A 22019-nucleotide genomic window follows, 5' to 3' on the forward strand; every position below is an offset into this window, starting at 1 on the left:
AGAATGCACCCCCACACCTTAGGGCTGTCCTGCAGCCATTTAACACCCATTAATCGGCTGGAAATCATCCTTCTACCCCATTGGGGTGGAAGTCCTGCCTCAGAGAGTGCTAGCGACCTGATTGGTCAGAGCTGTGGCCACTGTTGGAACTATATGATGTACCACAGAATAAACGTGCTGGTGGAACTGAATGCAATTAAGTCCAGGGTACTCTTGGTAGGGCAAGTGGAGAGGTTGCTGGGTTGCATATACAGGGGAGGGGGGGGGGGGTCTTTGTCCAGGAAAGGGCCTGTGAGGGAGTCTCTTCCTTGCTACCCAAGGCCTAAGCAGGCTAACCTGCCGTGCTTCCCCGCCTCCAACCCTGACCAACACTTGCTGGCCTAAAAATTATAGCTCAGGCAAGAAGCATCCTTTAAAAGGGTATCCTTTGCGGCGAGAGCAGGTGAGCCACCCTAAGCCTTACCTGCACTCCCAACTATGTAATATCACTGCCAGGTGGGGGGGTGGGTAAGTCATGATGGGAAGGATACCAGCAGAATTGTACAGGCCTCTCCACACCTGCAAAACCGCCGAAGGAGGGGGGGGGGGGGGGCATAAAATTCTGCACCTAGTCATTTATGTGACTTTGATAAAACCTGTTTCTGTACTGTGGCAGGGTGAGAAATTTGTTGCAGGGGATCCAAGCATGAAGTTTCTGGAAAGTTGGAACATGGATTTCAGAGGCAACAAGTTTGAGGACTTCAGAGCGGAAGGGGAGTTGGAGATGAGGCAATTTGTAAGGATGGAAGGGCCAACGATTGATGACAGTAGATTTGAAAGAGGGGAAGACATTGTCCGGGATTCTGCAATATGGCGGCTAAGTATTGACGCCGGCGTAAACACTGGAGTGTTTCACGCTGGCGTCAACAGGCCTCCTGGCCCAGCGATTCTGTGGCCCACATGCGGCCAGCACGGCACCGGAGTGCTGCATGCAGCACCGGCGCCGATACGCAGCCCTGCACTGCCGGCCGTGGGTCCGTGCATGCGTGCGGCGGCCGCTTCTGCGCTGGGCCCACGCAACATGGTGGAGCCACACAGCGGGCTGGCGCGGAAGAAGGTAGGCCCCGATCGCAGGCCTGGCTGTCGTGGAGGGCCCCCCCCCCTTGGAGTCTAATCCCCGCCCCCACCAGGACAGCCACCCGCCGGTCCGAGCTCCCGTCGGGTGGAACCATGTTAGAACCACGCCGGCGGGAACTCGACCGGTCAACCCCGGAGAATCGCCGCGGGGGCCTCTTTCAACTGCCCCCGACCGGCGCCGCGTTGACCGTGCGCACGGCTGGCAGCGATTCTCCGGTTGCCAGAGAATCACATCCCGGCATCATGGGCCGCCTCGGCGTCAACTCCGATTCTCCGAGCCAGCGCGGGCTCGGAGAATCCCCGCCACCCGCCACTTTCTGAAGAGAGAGAACCATTAAAAATATTAGCTGACATGGGAGTCAGGAAGTGAAGCTGGATGGTCATCACTTTAATGGGGACAGGGTTGGAAAAGGAGTTGCTTGTCTTATGGACAAAATGAGCTCAGAGATTGCATCATTGGAGATAGCAGAGAAACTAAAGAACAATGTGGGTTCAGGGGTTGGCAGGGGGGAAACCAGAGCGAAGTTTGGTCTAATGGGTAAGGAGATGAGAGAGAGTTGACGACTACAGCTGATCAGATACGTTTAATCTTAGTGTCAAAAAGGTCTCTGAGCTCCTCACGCGCTAAAGAAGACAATGGTTTGAGAAAAGGTGTTACAATAAAGAAACAAAACTGGGCATTATCTTTGCATCCAGGATGATGAGCAGGTTTGGCAGATGAGTGAGAGCAGGACCCAATGGTGCTTTCTGTGTTACAGCCACTTTTGGCATTGAGTTGTTAAATCAGTTCTCCATCTCTGTTGTGGCTTTGTTGACCTTGAACGTAATGGAGTAGCAATGAAGGCTGTGCCACAAGAACGGCTCGAGTTAGAGAACAATTATTTTTTTTAATGGGGATTGGGGTGTCAAAGGTGAAGTTCTGATTGTGGTTCAGATTGGTAACTACAGAACTATTGTGGTGAATGGAGGTTCAAAGTATAGACAATAAAATTTTGAAAGTAAACTCCATCTTAAAAGATTGTAAAGAATCGATGTGGATAACTGATGCGACCATCAAATCACTCAAAGACACGAGTAGAAGTAAACCGTGGTTTTAATCAGCTTAGAACAGTGCCTGCCTGCGACTGAGACAATACTGTGAACCGCCTACATGTCAACTGCTCTTTATACTTCCTTTCAAGGGGAGGAGCCATGGGCGGAGCCCATACATGCCCAACATATCCCCCTGTGGGTGAAGAATACACTGGTGAATTACTAGTACTATACATTCACCACAATAACTTAAAACATTTTTCTTTGCCGAGTAAAACAATGATGAGAGCAATTTTTAATATCGCCTAACTTGATTTTCCAGAATCAATTTATTAAGTACTTTAGGTACCAGTAATTTCAGGTACGAAATAGAATAGATAGGCATTGTATAAAATGGGCTGCCAATCCACGAATGCTTGGCAATGAAAAATAAATGGTTTGTCAGTCTTCACTGTCTCCTCCAGAAGGTTTAATTGTTATTGTTGTGGTATCTGATTGTCTTTGGATTTTATATTGGCCCTTTTTTACAATTAGGGCAGTGACTGGGATCGTTGTAGCGAGCAATGGAACGTCAGTCTTTTCAACTTCTCAAGGTAATTTACTAAACCTCCAAGTGCATGTAATTAGGTAAACTAGCCACGTTTTCTTGTTCATCTTGACACTAGATTAGAAATTTAGATTTGGTAAAGTAAAAGCCAATTTTTACAAGTCTTTGTTTAGAGTACCGCAGTGACCCTGCGGTATCTAGCTTTCTTTATCTTCAATGGTTTACACGGCCTCCCATTCTTACGAATAATATCCCTAATTATACTGTAAGAGTATTTTTAGAAAATATTGTTCAGCAGTTTGTGTTGATATTCTATTTTTATAGTATGTTTTTGTTTGTATTCTGTAATGTCTGTATATCTTCAATTCCATGCCTATTAATTTGTTATACTTTTAATTCAAAACACAGATTCAACACTAAAAATGTTTTCCAAGGAAAAAAAATTGTTACAACGGAGCATGTCCTTTTCAAATATGGTGAGATCTGGTGCTGTAGAAAAATAATAATAGCCAAACAAAGAATCCCCAATTGGAGTTAATTGCTCCCAAGGGTAAAGTAACAGATAATTTTAAACCAAACAGCGTACATGTTTTTGTCAAGGTCTACTCCAGAGGTTCAGTGGGACAGATTCAACACTAAAAATGTTTTTATTAACATCTTTTTTATTATGTTTTTATTAACATCTTAGTTTGCTAAATCTGATGCTTTTGTGATTTGCTGAGTTAGTTGGTCTCGGAACAGTGCTGAGAGTATAATTAAAATGTGTTCCTGGGTAAGGAAAGGCCTAAATCAGTGAGGGTTTTGCTATTAGTATCTTTTTGGTAAGCTGCACATGTGGCCATTGGGTGATGGTCGGATTGAGTTTGGCAGTAATATCTTGGTATAGCTATTGATGTTCATCACGTAAGCTTCCAACTGAAGAATGGCCTCTGCAATAAGGCAATAGAGGGCAATTAAAAACTATAGTTTAGTCTTTCACGAGAGGTGGGAAAAATCAGCGAAACAACTGGAGGACATGAAATACATTTTAGACCATAATTGCCTCCCTGTTTTTGCTGAAAGAGATTTATATGGATTCCCATTTATTTCAAGTCTAGTCTTTGTGTTCATTCCTAGTAAAGCCTTAATGTTGGATTCTTATCAGTGATACATGGTGTAAAATCAATAATTACATGTGTCTGTGCTTTTATGGGGTGAAAGATCTTTCTTAACACTTTTGTCTTGTGCTAAGTTAAGGCGGAAGTGTCACAAAGAGGGCCTATATTAAAATGGTTACAAAATTTAAAATAGTTAACTAAATAAACAACATTATCAGTAATTTCTGCAGGACTTTCTCAATCTGTGTGTAACTTAGGCTGGAGATTGGTGGAAACCCCAGATAATGGTCATAAACCTTGATTTCTGCTTTTACTCCAGGTTTTCCACCAAGTGTCTACCATAGTTACAGCTTTATGTTTACCCTCCTATTTAATTAATTGGTCTGTGAATAGTCTGCCAAACTGATCTCTCAATCTTTTATTAGGCCCTGTCATCTTGTTTGTTACTGGAGGACACGACTGTTTTGTGTTCATCGTGGGACAACAATGTGTATGTATCAAATTGTCTGTTTAACAAATGTTAATGATTTGCAATTTGGAGGAATAGGGAATATGGTAGCAATGATCAAGGATAATATAACAATTCTATAGAGAGACAATATGCAGGAGGCTTCAAAGACTATTTGGCTAGTATTTAGAGGAGTTGTTATATTGCTACGTGCTTAGTATAGTTCCACAAATAGTGAGAAGGAGATGGATAGAAAACCTATAGGCAAATTTCAGAAAAATGTAAAAATATTAGAACAGTAATGCTAAGTGACTAATTACTGGGGAAGAAACAGTGTAAAGGTCAAAGATGGTGAAGAATTACCAAGTATGTACAAGATAACTTCCTTGATCAGTAAGTTTCTAACCTAATGAAGGAAGCAATATTGGACCTATTTCTGAGGAATGTGGTGCAAATGGACTCTGCTTCAGTTGGAGAGAATCTGCATAACAGTGATCATTGTGTATTACATTTAAAGTAGTTCATCATTGAGTCATTATGGGGGTGAATGCCAGCTCTGTAGAGCAATCTAGTCCATCCCAATCCTCCACTCTATCCCTTAGCCCTGTAAGTTTATTTTTTGAAAATGCCGATCCAATTTCTTTATGAAACTATTGATCTTCTCCGATTCAGCCATCCTCATAGTTGGTTAGTTCCAGGTCATTACCGCTCACTGTGTAAATATGTTAATCCCTGCATCTCTTTTGCTAACCTTGCCCAAAACCTCAGGTCTGTGTTTCCTTGTCATTGTATGATCAACCAATAGGAACAGCTTTCTTTGTCTACTTTATCTGAACCTGTCATATTCTTGTGCACCTTTATAAAATCTCCCTTCAAATTCCTTTGCTCTAAGGCTTCTGCACCCTAACCATTTAGCTAAAATCCCTCATCTTATAGAATGGTGGCAACACAGTAGGAGGGCGTTAGACCGATTGTGTACGTTCCAGCTCTCTACAAGAGCAGCTCGGCTGTCTCACTCCCTGCTTTCCCTATAATCCTGAAATATTTTCTCTTCTGATAATTATCCAATTCCCTTTGAATCTGTATCTGCCTCCACCCGCGTGCAGGAAACACATTTCAGATCCGACTAGCTGCATAAAATATTTTTTCCTCCTGTCATCCCAATTCTTTTTGCAATCGCTTTAAATTAGTGTGTTCTCTGGTTCTCAACCCTTCTACCAATGCAAAGTTTCTCCCCATCTGCTGTGCCAAATCCCTTATGATTTTGAACAGCTTCATTGAATCTCTTCTCAACTTGCTCTTCTCTAGTTTCTCCAATTGGTCCTTATGAAGCATCCTTAAGTTTTTTTTCTGCACCATTACCAATGCCTTCACATGCTTCTTAAAGTGTGCTGCCCAGAATTGGGTACGATACTCCAGTTGAGACTGAACATATATTTTAAAAAGGCTGGTGATAACTTTCTTGCTTTTGTATTCTATCCCTTAATTTACAGCACCCAGGATGTTTTTTACTGACTGGAGAGAAGTTTGCAGTGCATTCAACAGGGCTTTGCGTTAGGGTCATTGTTTTTCTTATTATGTATAAATGAAATAGACTTGAGTGTAGGGAGTAGACCATTGAAGTTTGCGGGTAGAAATATCCCAAATTTTCAAGGGTTTTGACAGAGCAAGTAGGGAGAGACTGTTTCCTCTGGTAAGTGATTAGTAACAAGAGGTCATAGATTTAAAATAATTGGCAAAAGAACTAAAGGGTAGGTTATGAGGGGTGTGGAACTATATTAGACTGCTCTTTCAAAAGGTTGGCACAGGTCCGACTGGTCCAATGGCTTCCTTCTGTGCTATAAGATTCTATCATTCAAGTAAATATAAGTTGGCACTGTCAGTAGGCAGCCTATGATATTTTTCTGGATTCCCTGTTCCAGATATTTTTACTCAGTTGCTTATGGACGAAGACAAGATACACTCATGGGTCATGATGATGCTGTTAGCAAGATCTGCTGGTACAATGACTGCTTATATACCTCTTCTTGGGATTCTACAGTCAAGGTTAGTGCTGCTGTTCATAAGTGATACTTTTGTGTCATTGCAGATGGGAAGTCCAGTCCAAGTGCCATCTTCAGGTTATGTCTGATTAGAGGAAAGGGAATAATTGGACCAGAGTATATAATTGTAATGCACCAAAGAGAAAATGCTGAAAATCTCAGCAGCTCTGGCAGCATCTGTAGGGAGAGAAAAGAGCTAATGTTTCGAGTCCAGATGACCCTTTGTCAAAGCTTTGACAAAGGGTCACCTGGACTCGAAACGTTGGCTCTTTTCTCTCCCTACAGATGCTGCCAGACCTGCTGAGATTTTCCAGCATTTTCTCTTTGGTTTCAGATTCCAGCATCCGCAGTCATTTGCTTTTAGTTTAATTATAATGCAGATCTTGTAGTTACATTTTTAGTGCTCAGCTGTTAGCTATGACTCGATGGTGACACTTTTGCCGTGGGAATCAGAAGGTCGTGGCTTCAAGTTGTACTCGAGGGTGATTTGTTTGAGCACATAACCTGGGCTGACACTTCAGTGTATTACTGGGAGATGTTGCAAGATCTGAGGTGCAGTTTTCAGCTGAGAAATGAAATGTGACTCAGTCTGCTCCTCAGATGGATGGAAAAGATTCCATGGCATTCAGAGGTGAGCAAGGTACTTAGAATAGAAGAATACATGAAATCCATACAGTGTAGAAGGTGGCCACTTGGCCCATCAGATCTGCACGGACCCTCTGAAAGAGCACTCTACCGAGGCCCACTCCCCTGCCCTATCCCCATAACCCCAGCTAACCTACACACATTTGGACACTGAGGGACAGTTTAGCATGGCCAATCCACCTACTTCTCCTGAAGTCCTGCCCAATATTTATTCCTCATTGGGCATTGTTATGATCTGATTAGAAACCAGTAATGTTTTTAGTTTCTTTTCAGAATCCCATTTTATTTTTAAAGGTATTTACTAAAAGATTAAAATCACAATGTTAATGGTTTAAACAAAACAAGTTTACTGCACAAAAATCAATCAACATGAACTATAATAACTACACAAACTTTAAAAAGTCAGTTACTTTTACACCAAATCAAAGATCTTGGGCAAAATGGGGCTATGTCCCCACGTCGGCGGAAAAACCAGCGCCAACCACTCCGAGAGTGAGGAATTCTCACCTTTCTCGGCGGCTAGGTTGATGCCAGAGTGGTTCCCCCAGCATGCGCGGAACGGTCGGTGTGATCTCGCACATGCGCGGACCGGCTGGCATATTTCCGTGAATGCGGGGGGTTCCCTTCTCCGCGCCGGACCCCCGGGCAATATGGCGGCACGGAGGAAAGATCATGGCCCGATCATGTGCCAGGCCACCGTGGGGGCCACCCCCGCGGTTGGATCCCCCCCATACACTTACCTGCCAGGTCCCGCCGTGCGTGAGGTGAGTAATTCACGCCAGCGGGACTGGCCAAAACTTTAACGGCCACTCGGCCCATCGGGGCCCGGAAAATCACCGGGGTGGCCGCTGTCAACGGCCCCCGACGGTTGTGGCAGGAATCCCGCAGGCCCCCGAAAAACGGCGGCATCGGGTGTCGGGACGGCGGGGCAGGATTCGCACCTCCCCCAGTGATTCTCCGACCCAGTGCAGGAACGGAGAATCCCAGCCCTTAACTCCACTTTTCTTCCACAAAACTTAGACTTACACCACAAAACTCTCAAGTCGGTTATTTATTAAGACTCGGAAAACTGCTTTGTCTGGGTACTGTCAACAATTCACATACGGGCTGAAATATTATGGGTGCTCCTTCTGGCAAGGTCGCTGATTAAAATCTCCTCCAATTGTCCTAAGGTTATAAACTCCCTGTTCAGCGTAGGTGTAATTACTTACACCAATTCTCTCTCTTACTCACAACAACTCTCACTCACTCTCTTGCCTCTCTCTCTCTCTCTCGCCTCTCTCTCTCTCTCTCTCGCCTCTCTCTCTCGCCTGTCTCTCTCTCGCCTCTGTCTCTCCCTCGCCTCTGTCTCTCCCTCGCCTCTGTCTCTCTCTCGCCTCTGTCTCTCTCTCGCCTCTGTCTCTCTCTCGCCTCTGTCTCTCTCTCGCCTCTGTCTCTCTCTCGCCTCTGTCTCTCTCTCGCCTCTGTCTCTCTCTCGCCTCTGTCTGGCTCTCTCTCGCCTCTGTCTGGCTCTCTCTCGCCTCTGTCTGGCTCTCTCTCGCCTCTGTCTCGCTCTCTCTCGCCTCTGTCTCGCTCTCTCTCGCCTCTGTCTCGCTCTCTCTCGCCTCTGTCTCGCTCTCTCTCGCCTCTGTCTCGCTCTCTCTCGCCTGTCTCTCTCTCGCCTCTCTCTCGCCTCTGTCTCTCGCGCGCCTCTGTCTCTCTCGCGCCTCTGTCTGTCTCGCGCCTCTGTCTGTCTCTCTCTCTCTCGCCTCTCTCTCACGCCTCTGTCTCTCACGCCTCTGTCTCTCTCACGCCTCTGTCTCTCTCACGCCTCTGTCTCTCTCACGCCTCTGTCTCTCTCACGCCTCTGTCTCTCTCACGCCTCTGTCTCTCTCTCGCCTCTGTCTCTCTCACGCCTCTGTCTCTCTCTCGCCTCTGTCTCTCTCTCGCCTCTGTCGCTCTCTCACCTCTGTCTCTCTCTCGCCTCTGTCTCTCTCACGCCTCTGTCTCTCTCACGCCTCTGTCTCTCTCTCGCCTCTGCCCCTCTCTCGCCTCTGCCTCTCTCTCGCCTCTGCCTCTCTCACGCCTCTGTCTCTCTCTCGCCTCTGTCTCTCTCTCGCCTCTGTCTCTCTCTCGCCTCTGTCTCTCTCTCGCCTCTGTCTCTCTCTCGCCTCTGACTCTCTCTCGCCTCTGTCTCTCTCTCGCCTCTGTCTCTCTCTCGCCTCTGTCTCTCTCGCGCCTCTGTCTCTCTCGCGCCTCTGTCTCTCTCGCGCCTCTTTCTGTCTCTCTCTCGCCTCTGTCCCTCTCTCGCCTCTCTCTCACGCCTCTGTCTCTCTCACGCCTCTGTCTCTCTCTCGCCTCTGTCTCTCTCTCGCCTCTGTCTCTCTCTCGCCTCTGTCCCTCTCTCGCCTCTGTCCCTCTCTCGCCTCTGTCCCTCTCTCGCCTCTGTCCCTCTCTCGCCTCTGTCGCTCTCTCGCCTCTGTCGCTCTCTCGCCTCTGTCGCTCTCTCGCCTCTGTCGCTCTCTCGCCTCTGTCCCTCTCTCGCCTCTGTCCCTCTCTCGCCTCTGTCCCTCTCTCGCCTCTGTCCCTCTCTCGCCTCGGCCCCTCTCTCGCCTCGGTCCCTCTCTCGCCTCAGTCTCTATCTCGCCTCAGTCTCTATCTCGCCTCGGTCCCTCTCTCGCCTCTGTCCCTCTCTCGCCTCTGTCCCTCTCTCGCCTCTGCCTCTCTCTCTCGCCTCTGTCTCTCTCTCGCCTCTGTCTCTCTCTCGCCTCTGTCTCTCTCACGCCACTGCCTGTCTCTCGCCTCTGCCTCTCTCTAGCCTCTGCCTCTCTCTTGCCTCTCTCTCTCACGCCTCTGTCTCTCGCCTCTGTCTGTCTCTCACTCACCTCTGTCTCTCACTCACCTCTGTCTCTCACTCACCTCTGTCTCTCTCTCGCCTCTGTCTCTCTCACGCCTCTGTCTCTCTCTCGCCTCTGTCTGTCTCTCTCTCTCGCCTCTGTCGGTCTCTCTCTCGCCTCTGTCTTTCTCTCTCTCTCGCCTCTGTCTCTCTCTCGCCTCTGTCTGTCTCCCTCTTGCCTCTGTCTGTCTCTCTCACGCCTCTGTCTGTCTGTCTCTCGCCTCTGCCCCTCTCTCGCCTCTGTCTCTCTCTCGCTTCTGTCTGTCTCTCTCGCTTCTGTCTGTCTCTCTCGCCTCTGTCCCTCTCTCGCCTCTGTCCCTCTCTCGCCTCTGTCCCTCTCTCGCCTCTGTCGCTCTCTCGCCTCTGTCGCTCTCTCGCCTCTGTCCCTCTCTCGCCTCTGTCCCTCTCTCGCCTCTGTCCCTCTCTCGCCTCTGTCCCTCTCTCGCCTCTGTCCCTCTCTCGCCTCTGTCCCTCTCTCGCCTCGGTCCCTCTCTCGCCTCGGTCCCTCTCTCGCCTCAGTCTCTATCTCGCCTCAGTCTCTATCTCGCCTCGGTCCCTCTCTCGCCTCTGTCCCTCTCTCGCCTCTGTCCCTCTCTCGCCTCTGTCTCTCTCTCTCGCCTCTGTCTCTCTCTCGCCTCTGTCTCTCTCTCGCCTCTGTCTCTCTCACGCCACTGCCTGTCTCTCGCCTCTGCCTCTCTCTAGCCTCTGCCTCTCTCTTGCCTCTCTCTCTCACGCCTCTGTCTCTCGCCTCTGTCTGTCTCTCACTCACCTCTGTCTCTCACTCACCTCTGTCTCTCTCTCGCCTCTGTCTCTCTCACGCCTCTGTCTCTCTCTCGCCTCTGTCTGTCTCTCTCTCTCGCCTCTGTCGGTCTCTCTCTCGCCTCTGTCTTTCTCTCTCTCTCGCCTCTGTCTCTCTCTCGCCTCTGTCTGTCTCCCTCTTGCCTCTGTCTGTCTCTCTCACGCCTCTGTCTGTCTGTCTCTCGCCTCTGCCCCTCTCTCGCCTCTGTCTCTCTCTCGCTTCTGTCTGTCTCTCTCGCTTCTGTCTGTCTCTCTCGCCTCTGTCCCTCTCTCGCCTCTGTCCCTCTCTCGCCTCTGTCCCTCTCTCGCCTCTGTCCCTCTCTCGCCTCTGTCCCTCTCTCGCCTCTGTCCCTCTCTCGCCTCTGTCCCTCTCTCGCCTCTGTCCCTCTCTCGCCTCTGTCCCTCTCTCGCCTCTGTCCCTCTCTCGCCTCTGTCCCTCTCTCGCCTCTGTCCCTCTCTCGCCTCTGTCCCTCTCTCGCCTCTGTCCCTCTCTCGCCTCTGTCCCTCTCGCGCCTCTGTGTGTCCCTCTCTCGCCTCTGTGTGTCCCTCTCTCGCCTCTGTGTGTCCCTCTCTCGCCTCTGTCCCTCTCTCGCCTCTGTCTGTCTCTCTCACGCCTCTGTCTCTCTCTCGCCTCTGTGTGTCCCTCTCTCGCCTCTGTCTGTCTGTCTCTCGCCTCTGCCCCTCTCTCGCCTCTGTCTCTCTCTCGCCTCTGTCTGTCTCTCTCGCCTCTGTCCCTCTCTCGCCTCTGTCCCTCTCTCGCCTCTGTCCCTCTCACGCCTCTGTCCCTCTCTCGCCTCTGCCTCTCTCTCGCCTCTGTGTGTCTCTCGCCTCTGTCTCTCTCTCGCCTCTGTCTCTCTCACGCCTCTGTCTCTCTCTCGCCTCTGTCTCTCTCTCGCCTCTGTCTCTCTCTCGCCTCTGTCTCTCTCTCGCCTCTGTCTGTCTCTCCCCTCTGTCTGTCTCTCCCCTCTGTCTGTCTCGCCCCTCTGTCTGTCTCTCCCCTCTGTCTGTCTCTCCCCTCTGTCTCTCTCTCTCCCCTCTGTCTCTCTCTCACCTCTGTCTCTCTCTCGCCTCTGTCTCTCTCTCGCCTCTGTCCCTCTCTCGCCTCTGTCCCTCTCTCGCCTCTGTCCCTCTCTCGCCTCTGTCCCTCTCTCGCCTCTGTCCCTCTCTCGCCTCTGTCCCTCTCTCGCCTCTGTCCCTCTCTCGCCTCTGTCCCTCTCACGCCTCTGTCCCTCTCTCGCCTCTGCCTCTCTCTCGCCTCTGTGTGTCTCTCTCTCGCCTCTGTCTCTCTCACGCCTCTGTCTCTCTCACGCCTCTGTCTCTCTCTCGCCTCTGTCTCTCTCTCGCCTCTGTCTCTCTCTCGCCTCTGTCTCTCTCTCGCCTCTGTCTCTCTCTCGCCTCTGTCTCTCTCTCGCCTCTGTCTCTCTCTCGCCTCTGTCTCTCTCTCGCCTCTGTCTGTCTCTCGCCTCTGTCTGTCTCTCCCCTCTGTCTGTCTCTCCCCTCTGTCTGTCTCTCCCCTCTGTCTCTCTCTCTCCCCTCTGTCTCTCTCTCTCCCCTCTGTCTCTCTCTCACCTCTGTCTCTCTCTCGCCTCTGTCTCTCTCTCGCCTGTCTCTCTCTCGCCTCCCTCTCTCACTCGCCTCCCTCTCTCTCTCGCCTCCCTCTCTCTCGCCTCCCTCTCTCTCTCTCGCCTCCCTCTCTCTCTCTCGCCTCCCTCTCTCTCGCTCGCCTCCCTCTCTCTCTCTTGCCTCCCTCTCTCTCGCCTCCCTCTCTCTCTCGCCTCCCTCTCTCTCTTGCCTCCCTCTCTCTCTCTCGCCTCCCTCTCTCTCTCGCCTCCCTCTCTCTCTCGCCTCTCCCTCTCGCTCTCCTCCCCCACCCCCCATGTCTCACTCCTCTCTCTCTTTACGCACTTGAATAGTGGCCTCAGATTAAGTGCTCTAATTGTGCAGATTACTTGAACCCACAATCAACTAAGTCACTTAAAAAAAAATTCTATATGTGAAATTAAGTTAATGTTGGGTGTAGTGTATCTTTTAGGCCAAAGAAGTAAAACTGATGTGGTGATTCCAAAGTATGAGTTGGCTGCTAAGCATTAAATGTTGGGAAGTTAGTTGACTCATTGATGACTAATGTCTGTTCCAGCCTGAGAAAACTGTGAAATAGTCTATTTTGTCCCATTCACTGACTAAAGACATGAAATTTCTGGCCAAGGGATTAAATCTCAAAAATTAAAAATGTTCATACTTTTCTGGTATTTGTATTTTTCTATTCTAATCCTATTACTCTGTGCTGATTTTGAAGCTAACCCCAGAGATGAATGGACACCAATTAACCTGCTGGACTTTTCCAGTTTAATGACCCTTTGCACTCAAACCTTTATTCACCAGTAAATTTTGTGTATATGCGAAAGAATGTGAAGGTGACTGACAAATGTGTTTTCTGAATGGAATCTCTTATGTTTTTAAAAGAAAGTTAAAGCCCTGTTATTTCACCAAAAATTATACCAGAAGTCTCCTCTGGTGTTCATTCCCCTGATTTTCCTCCTCCAAGTCTGCAATGATCACACCTCTGAAAACTTTCTAGAACACAGAGAACACTAGCAGCATCTGTTATATGTAATTTTACATTGAATGCAATTGTCTCTGTGTTTGTTTGTCATTTGACTTATAAAACAATTTGCACAGTTATGCTGCTGTCCATAGACTGTTAGGAAATGGCACATGTAGCTGCAACAATTGAGTATTTCTACAGAAAATAAATTTGCACTTGCAGTCTCCTCTTAGCATTAATAAAATGCAAAAACCAATAATATAATTTCCTTTTCACAAGTTTTGTAAAAGCTTTGATAAGTTAGAAAGGAAGTTTGTTTTATTTCAAAAATAATAAACTTCAGTTTCATTTTCTTTGTTCGCCTGGTATCTGCTTACCAGGATGTTCCATAGGTATATGTGCACTCATCAAATTGTCTTCACTTTTGATGACACTGGTACCAGCTTTAAAATCTGACTTTTTGTGGTTCCTCTCTCATGATTAACACCCATGACACATTTTAGCTTCTACGTCATGCAGAAAGAATTAGTTAGCCGACAAGTAGACTCCTATGTATCCAGCAGGGATATGTCAGAAAGGCTGCAAACTTTGCTGATGTGCTTGGCCCCTGACTTGCTTTGCAGTTTTCTGTGCTTGTGTTTAGGAGGCCCTGCCTGCCCAAGCAAGGCCACTAACTCAAAAAAGGGTGGCAACTCTCCAGCATCCAGCTCCTCTTTCTTGGCCGACAGGAAGCTAATGTATTTTGGAGGCTGCAAAAGGAATTAAGGCAAGGTGTACTGGCCCTATGAGTGTAAGCTGACATTTACAGATATTCCCCAAAGAGGACATTGCAGTGGCAACCCGCTGAAAATCATGGAAGGAGTCAACCTGACCATCTGCACGCCACTTGTATGCAGTCGTGAATGTGAATAATCTAATTTCTCACTGGCAGGGAACTTAATTTGGAGGGAATTTTAATTTTGGAAGTCTTGCCTTTTGATGAGCATGCTTGACATGCTAACACTTGCAAAGAGGGTTTCCGATATTGTTCGTTGGGAAGCTCGACCCACCTTTAAAGTCCTGAGAACATAATTGCTAAAATTTATCCCACCATGAGGAAACTGATTTTTGTCCTCACGCCAAGTTGAGCATCCCCACCCACGGAAGCTGTTGGCAGGCCCAGAAGATACTGTCCTTTGACTGTAGTGCATTGTCGCTCTTCCAACATTTTTCCTCCATTGTATAGCTCAGTGGAACAACCCTCGCTTGGTTTCCACTCTTACTTACCACCCAATCTTAGTAAAGGCACATCAGCAATAGCTACTCTTTTGGAGTCCCCCAGGGATCTAGTTTACTTACTAATTTCATCTGAAAGCCGCCAATTGGTGGCATCCCCATAGATGTGGGAGTAACTTCCATTTCTTCCAAAACCCAGCTCTACCGTCTGCTGCCTCGGTGTTGGCAGACTGATGTTTTCAATCTTGTATGAACTGCACATTCATCCGGTTACATATCAGGAAAACCAAAGCCATTGTCTTTTACATGCATAAACTCTGCAGTCTTGGCATTGATTTAATTCCCCTCTCTGGCCACTTTCTTTAGCTGCCCCAAATTATTTTAAATATCTGCATCATATATTCAACCCTCCACTGCATTCTCAACTGGATATCCTCTCCATTGCAATGATTGGCTAGCTCCACCTCTAAGATTGTCTACCTCTTAGATTGTCTACCTCTTCCCCCACAGAAATCTGTTACTGAAAAATTCATCAATGCACTTGTAATTTTTAACTTGACATTTCCAATCTCTTCTCACTGGCCTCTGTTTCTGGAATCTCTGTAAATATCAGTTCATCCAACAGTTGGCTTCCCATAATTTATCCAGCATTGTCCTGCTCACCCTGACACCTGACCTCAGGTGAACAGTTTTTTGAAGAAGAGTAGGGGAGCTGCTCTGTGTCCTGGTCAGTATTTATTCCTCAATCAATAATGCAAAAAAGAGATTAACTCATTACTGTGCTCAGATTGGTTACTGTGCCACACATCACAACAGTGACTACATTTCAGAAGTATTTAATTGGCTGAGGCATGTCCAGTGGCCGTGACTAGCACAGGAAAGTGGTTGCACAGTGGTATTGTCACTGGACTATTAAACCAGAGACCCAGAGTAATGCTATGGGGATCTAGGTTCAAATCCCGTCACTGCAGATGGTGAAATTTGAATTCAGTAAAAATCTGCAATTAAAAGTTTAATGACCATGAAATCCTTGTTGATTGTCGTAAAAACCCATCTGGTTCACTAATGTCCTTTAGGAAAGGACATCTGCTGTCCATACCTGGTCTGCCTACATGTGACTCCAGACCCATAACAATGTGGTTTACTCTTAACTGCCCCCTTAAGGGCAATTAGGGATGGGCAATAAATGCTGGCTCAGCCTGAGCCATGTCCCATTAACAAATAAAAAATATATATAAATGCAAGACTTTTTTTCTTTTTAAATCAACTTCCAGACCTTCAGAAGCTCAATTTTCTAAATTGCAATACCCATATTTAAATTTCTGTCATTATTCTTCCCTATCTTCATACTGTCTAAGCCAGTGGAATTTCCACCATCAATCCCTCCTTTAATACCCTGCTTAAAATCCACCTCTTTGAAACATAGAAAATAGGAACAGGAGGAGGCCCTTCGCCCTTTCGAGCCTGCTGCGCCATTCATTATGATCATGGCTAATCATCCAACTCAATAGCCTAATCCCCCTTCCCATATCTTTTGATCACCTTTGCCCCAAGTGCTGCATCTAACTGCTTCTTGAAAACCTAAAAGGTTTTGGCCTCAACTACTTTCTGTGGTAACAAATTCCATAGACTCACCACTCTGGGTGAAGAAATTTCCCTCATCACTGTCATAAATAGTCTACCTCATATCCTCAGACTGTGATCCCTGGTCCTGGACACCATCGGGAACATCCTTCTTGGATCTACCTTGCCTAGACCTGCTAGAATTTTATAGGTTTCTATGAGATCCTCCTCATTCTTCTGACCTCCAACGACTACAATCCTAACCAACTCAATCTCTCCTCATACATCAGTTCTGCCATCCCAGGAATCAGTCTGGTAAAGCTTTGCTGCACTCTCTCTAGAGCAAGAACATCCTTCCTCTACTAAGCAGACCTAAACTGCACACACTATTCTAGGTGTGATCTCACCAAGGCCCTGTATAATTGCAACAAGACATCCCTGCTCCTGTACTTGAATCCACTTGCTATGGAGGCCAATATACCATTTGCCTGCTTGCAGGTGCATGCTTACCTTCAGCGACTGGTATATAAGGACACCCAGGTCTCGTTGCACATTCCCCTCTCCTAATTTATGGCCATTCAGATAATAGTCTGCCTTTCCGTTTTTGCTTCCAAAGTGGATAACCTCTCATTTCTCCAAATTATACTGCATCTGCCATTCATTTGTCCACTCACATAACTTGTCCAAATCACACTGAAGGACCTCTGCACCCTCCACACAGCTCACCCTCCCACTCAACTTTGTGTCATCTGCAAATTTAAACATATTACATTTTGTTCCCTCATCCAAATCATTAATATACCTTGTGAATAGCCGGGGTCCCAGTACCGATTCCTGTGGTACCTCACTAGTCACTACCTGCCATTTGGAAAAAGACCCGTTATTTCCTACTCTTTGTTTACTGTCTGACAACTTGTTTTCTATCCATCTCAATACACTACTCCTGATCCCATGCACTTTAATTTTACACACTAATCTCTTATGTGTGACTTTGTCGAAAGCCTTCTGAAAGTCCAAATAGACCACATCCACTGGTTCCCTCTCATCAATTCTACTAGCTATGTACTCAAATTCCGGTAGATTTGTCAAGCATGATTTCCCCTTCATAAATCATGTTGACTGTGTCTGATCCTACCTCTGTTTTCTAAGTGCTCTGCTATAAAATCTTCCTTAATGAATTTGAGAATTTTCCCCACTACCAACGTCAGGCTTACTGGTCTATAATTCCCTGTTTTCTCTCTACCCCCCTTTTAAATAGTGTGATTACATTAGCTGCCCTCCAACCTACAAGAGCTGTTTCAGAATCTATAGAATCCTGGAAGATGACCACCACCCATCCTCTATTTCTAGAGCCACTTTCTTAAATACTCTGGCATATAGATTATCAGACCCTGGGGATTTATCAGCCTTCAATCCCATCAATTTCCCCAACACCATTTCTCTACTAATATTGATCCCATTCAGTTCCTCCCTCTCACTAAACCCTGTAATCCCCAATATTTGTGTCCTCATTTGTGAAGACAGAACCAAAGTGTGTACTTAGTTGCTCAGCCATTTCTTTGTCCCCATTATAAATTCCCCTATTTCTGACTGCAAGGGACCTTAATTTGTCTTCACCAATATCTTCCTCTTCACATACCTATATGTTCACAACAAGCTTAATCTCATTCTCTATTTTCCCCTTCTTAATCAATCCCTTGGTCCTCCTTTGCTGAATACTAAACTGCTTCCAATCCTCAGACCTGTTATTTATCATGGCCAATTTGTATGCATCTTCCTTGGATAAATTACTATCTCTAATCCTTTGACAAGCATGGATTGGCCACCTTTCCCATTTTACTTTTGTGCCAGACAGGAATAAACAATTGTTGCAGCTCCCCATGTACTCTTTGAATGCCTAACCACATTCATCCCTTTAAGTAACGTTTCCCAATCGATCATAGCCAACTCGTGCCTCATATCGTAGTTTTCTGTATTAAGGTTCAGGACCCTAGTCTCTGAAACAACAACATCATTCTCCACCTTAATGAAAAATTCTATCATATTATGGTCGCTCATCCTCAAGGGGTCCTGTACAACTAGATTGCCAATAATTCCGTTCTCATTACACAGTACCCAGTCGAGGATGCCTGTTCTCTAATTGGTTCCTCAACGTATTGATCCAGACAACCATCCCTTATACTCTCCAGCAATTCCTCCTACTGTATTGTTGCTAATTTGATTTTCCCAATCTCTATGCAGATTAATGTCATCCATAATTACAAATGTTTCTTTATTACATATGTCTCTAATTTCCTGTTTAATGCCTTTTCCGACATCACCACTACAGTTTGGGGGTCTATAGACAACCCCCATTAATGTTTTTTGCCCTTTAGTGTTTCTCAGCTCTACCCATACAAAGTCCACATTGTCGGAGCTAATATCTTGCCTCACTATTGCATTCACTATTACTGAATACCGATGTTCAGTTCCCATCCCTGTGATCCTGTCTTTCCCATACTTGTTTACATCTACTTGTGTGACTAATTAATCCACTTTATCCAAGCATTAAGGCACAATTAATGCTTGCTCCAAGCATTGGCACAAAAGCTGAAGGCTTGTCTTTTTAACTTTACTTGACTCATTCCCACTATTTTCACCTGTTTCATTCTGACCCTTGATTTATCTGTGGTTCTACGTTCCCAGAACCAGCTCCACTGTCTCAGGAATCTAAAACCTCTCCCTCACACCATCTCTAACAAATGTGGCTTTGTCATAAGTTCTATTTTGAGGCCCATTAAATGATTAAAGTCTGATATCTTGTTTATTTTTTTTTAAATTTCAAGTACTCAATTCATTTTTTCCAATTAAGGGACAATTTTTCATGGCCAATCCACCTACCCTATGTATTTTTTAGTTGTGGCGATGAGACCCAAGCAGAGATGGAGAGAATGTGCAAACCCCACATGGACAATGACCTGCGGCTGGGATCGAACCTGAGTCCTCGGCGCCGTGAGGCGGCAGTGCTAACCACTATGGCCACCGTGCTGCCGTTTAAAGTCTGATATCTCAATAGGACCCATGAAATAATCTTTTGTGCCTACGTAAGATAGTTTGCGAATAAAATTATTTGCTTTGTTTAAAAAAGAGCTCTTTTTCCAGGATTAAAAGTTCCTATTTTTAAATTGAGCAAAACGATTTAACCATCTACAAACATTTTTAATTTCTAATCGTGATCAAGTTTTATTAGTTAAATGAAATAATGTTTACCTTTGGTTGGCTGTAGGTCTGGAGATGTGCCTCTGCTGATCTCTCTAGCTCAAGAAAGAATACTTGTGAACTAATGGCTGAGTTGGAACATGATGCAGGTGTAAGTGTACAGCCTTTCAAGTGTCTTGTTATCCATGCATTTGTATGACAACTTGGTGGTCAAAAATGTGTTTCTAGTTGATGTGATAAAATCTTAGTAAAAGGGACGAGAACTTTCTCAATGAAAGGAACATGAGAAAAGTATAATATTTATGCAGGCTTCATCTAAATAGAAATTTGGGTGCTAAGACAAACTTGCAGCTTGAGAAAAAAGCAATCCATAACGAAAGAAAGACTTACATTCATATTCCATCTTATCACATTACAGAAACATACCAAGCACCTTGCGGCATTGAATAATTTTAGCTGTTATTTAGGCTAAAGCAGGAACCATGTTAAGCACAGCAAGAGCAATGAACTAAATTTGAAGTTCATCTGTTTTTGGTGGTATTGTAAACAGTGTAGAAAGAAGTGTAAAATGACAGTGTTATTGATAGACTAAATGTTCTGAATGCAAGGTGTTATAAAATGATTGTTTTGGACTGTCTCTAATTTAAGGTAAAATGGAGGAATTGAAGAGAGTGATGTGATTTGCTGTGGGTTCCAGGTACACATGTCATTAAAATGTCAGATCAGGTACAGAAGAAAATAATCAAAAAGGCTAATGTAATGCCAGCCTTTATATCTACAGGACTAGATTACAAGGGGGTAGAAATCATGCTTCAGCTAGACAAAGCCCTGATTAGACCAGACTTTGAGCAGTTCTGGGCTCTTAGAACATAGAACATACAGTGCAGAAGGAGGCCATTTGGCCCTTAAGCCCTGACCCCGTAACCCAATAGTGCCCCCCCCCCCCCATGGCTTCCAAGGGAGTAACCTCCCTTCCTTCAGGGCTTTGCATGCCATGGTGGTAGTGGCAGGGTTTAACCCTCAGCTCATCGGGGTCTGCCTGCTTGGCTGCAGCACGTTAATTCCCTCCGACATGGAAGCACCCTCTCCTCTTTGCAACCTCAGCAGCGACCACCACTTGGTAGAGCTGCCAGCCCTCTGATTGTGTTGGCAGCTGCGAGAGACAAACTGCCACCCTTGGGGGGATGACAATGTTGTCGGCAGCCTCTTTCTTGGTCTATTTCTTTGCCTATGGTCCAGGATTATTGAGGAAATAATATTGTCCAGGAAACTGGGAAATCTGTGCTTCAAAACATGCCAGGTGCCCATTCCAAGTTACAGTGACAGATCGAAAAGCCTTGATTACCTTATCTGAAGGATAGAAGATCTGTCATTAGAATAGTTCTTTATTACTGCAGCGCCAGCCAAAATTGTGGTCAAGTCCTGAAATAGTCTTGAAACCAAAACTACTAACTCAGGTAGGCAACTGACTCAGGCTGACGCAAAATTAATTAGGCAAATTTATTAGATTGTTTTATGATGTGTCTCCTGTCACATAATCATCAGTAAATATTTCTGCTGCCAAACCAGTAGTTACATGGTATTTAGGAAATTACCTATGACCGCTAAGTAATAATTCTACCACATATTCTCCTTTTATTTAAAAGAAGTTCTCACTCCCTCACCCCGACATACGCAGTTTCTCTCTTCCAACTTATTCTTTTCTATTGCATCGCCGATCAAATTAATACTTGAGATGAAAAATGCCAGATGAAGGACCATAGTGCCTTTAATGTTGGAAAGTTCAAAAGCTAAGTTAAGGACTAGTGATCACACACACCTAATTTGATTTTTAAGAACATCTTTGTAAGTGGAAGGGAATACGTATGTGCTAAGGTCCTCCGAAGGAATATCTTTAACATCATGTGACAAGTCCTGATTTCAACAGTGAGAAGGAAGTATATGTAGACTGCTGTATTGGTAAAATGTCAGAGAAGGCATTTTGGAGACTGACTGAAGCAAGACTTTTGCAATGTTGAGAAGGGATAGGAAGCTTGAAGTGAGAAGAGGTTCACCTATATATCAAAGCTTTTCTTGTGTATCCAGTCCTGGAAAATGAAAAAATGCTAAATAGTCCATTCACCTTAAGAAGACCATGCTGAGCTGCTTTTTTTTATTCCTGCCTTCCATGTTGCTCTAATGAGTAGCCAAGGGAAGATTTTTATTTTTATAATTTTAGAGTACCCAATTCATTTTTTTTCCCAATTAAGGGGCAATTTAGCTTGGTCAATCCACCTACCCTGCTGACCTTTGGGTTGTGGGGGGTGAGACCCACGCAGACACGGGAAGAATGTGCAACTCCACACATACAGTAACCTTAATAATCTTTATTATTGTCATAAGTAGGCTTACATTAACACTACAATGACGTTACTGTGAAAATCCCCCAGTCGCCACACTCTGGCGCCTGTTTGGGCACACAGGGAGAATTTAGTATGTCCAATTCACCTAACAGCACATCTTTCAGGATTTGTGGGTGGAAACCGGAGCACCCGGAGGAAACCCATGCAAACACAGGGAGAACCTGCAGACTCTGCACAGACAATGATCCAAGAGGGAGTCGAACCTGGGACCCTGGCGCTGTGAAGCAACAGTGCTAACCACTGTCATCGTGCCGACCTGCGGCCGGGATTGAACCCGGGTCCTCAGCACCGTCAGGCAGCAGTGCTAACCACTGTGCCACTGTGCCGCCGAAGAGAAGGAGACAAGTAAAATTCCTAATTAGGAAGTCATCGAGTGTATGGTAAATTATGAATTAATTCAGATTTAGATACAAGGCTCTATTCTCCTGGCAAGTAACATACATGTGTATTTTAAAGCAAAACCTGTTAGGTGAACCTGTGTAACCAGAAATGCTCT

The 22019-nt window shown here is 45.9% G+C and overlaps 1 protein-coding gene across 1 annotated transcript in view; it reads left to right on the forward strand.

Moving 5' to 3' along the window:
* nsmaf (neutral sphingomyelinase (N-SMase) activation associated factor) overlaps nt 1-22019 on the forward strand; it is a 131166-nt gene that overhangs the window by 99046 nt on the left and 10101 nt on the right. Inside the window, exons 23-27 of the mRNA XM_072467725.1 lie at nt 2683-2741; nt 3104-3171; nt 4218-4282; nt 6163-6286; nt 19189-19272. Coding sequence (XP_072323826.1) covers nt 2683-2741; nt 3104-3171; nt 4218-4282; nt 6163-6286; nt 19189-19272 — 400 coding nt within the window. The remainder of the gene's footprint in view (nt 1-2682; nt 2742-3103; nt 3172-4217; nt 4283-6162; nt 6287-19188; nt 19273-22019) is intronic.

Source organism: Scyliorhinus torazame, chromosome 11, assembly GCF_047496885.1.
Source record: "Scyliorhinus torazame isolate Kashiwa2021f chromosome 11, sScyTor2.1, whole genome shotgun sequence".
NCBI classification, from domain to species: Eukaryota; Metazoa; Chordata; class Chondrichthyes; order Carcharhiniformes; family Scyliorhinidae; genus Scyliorhinus; species Scyliorhinus torazame.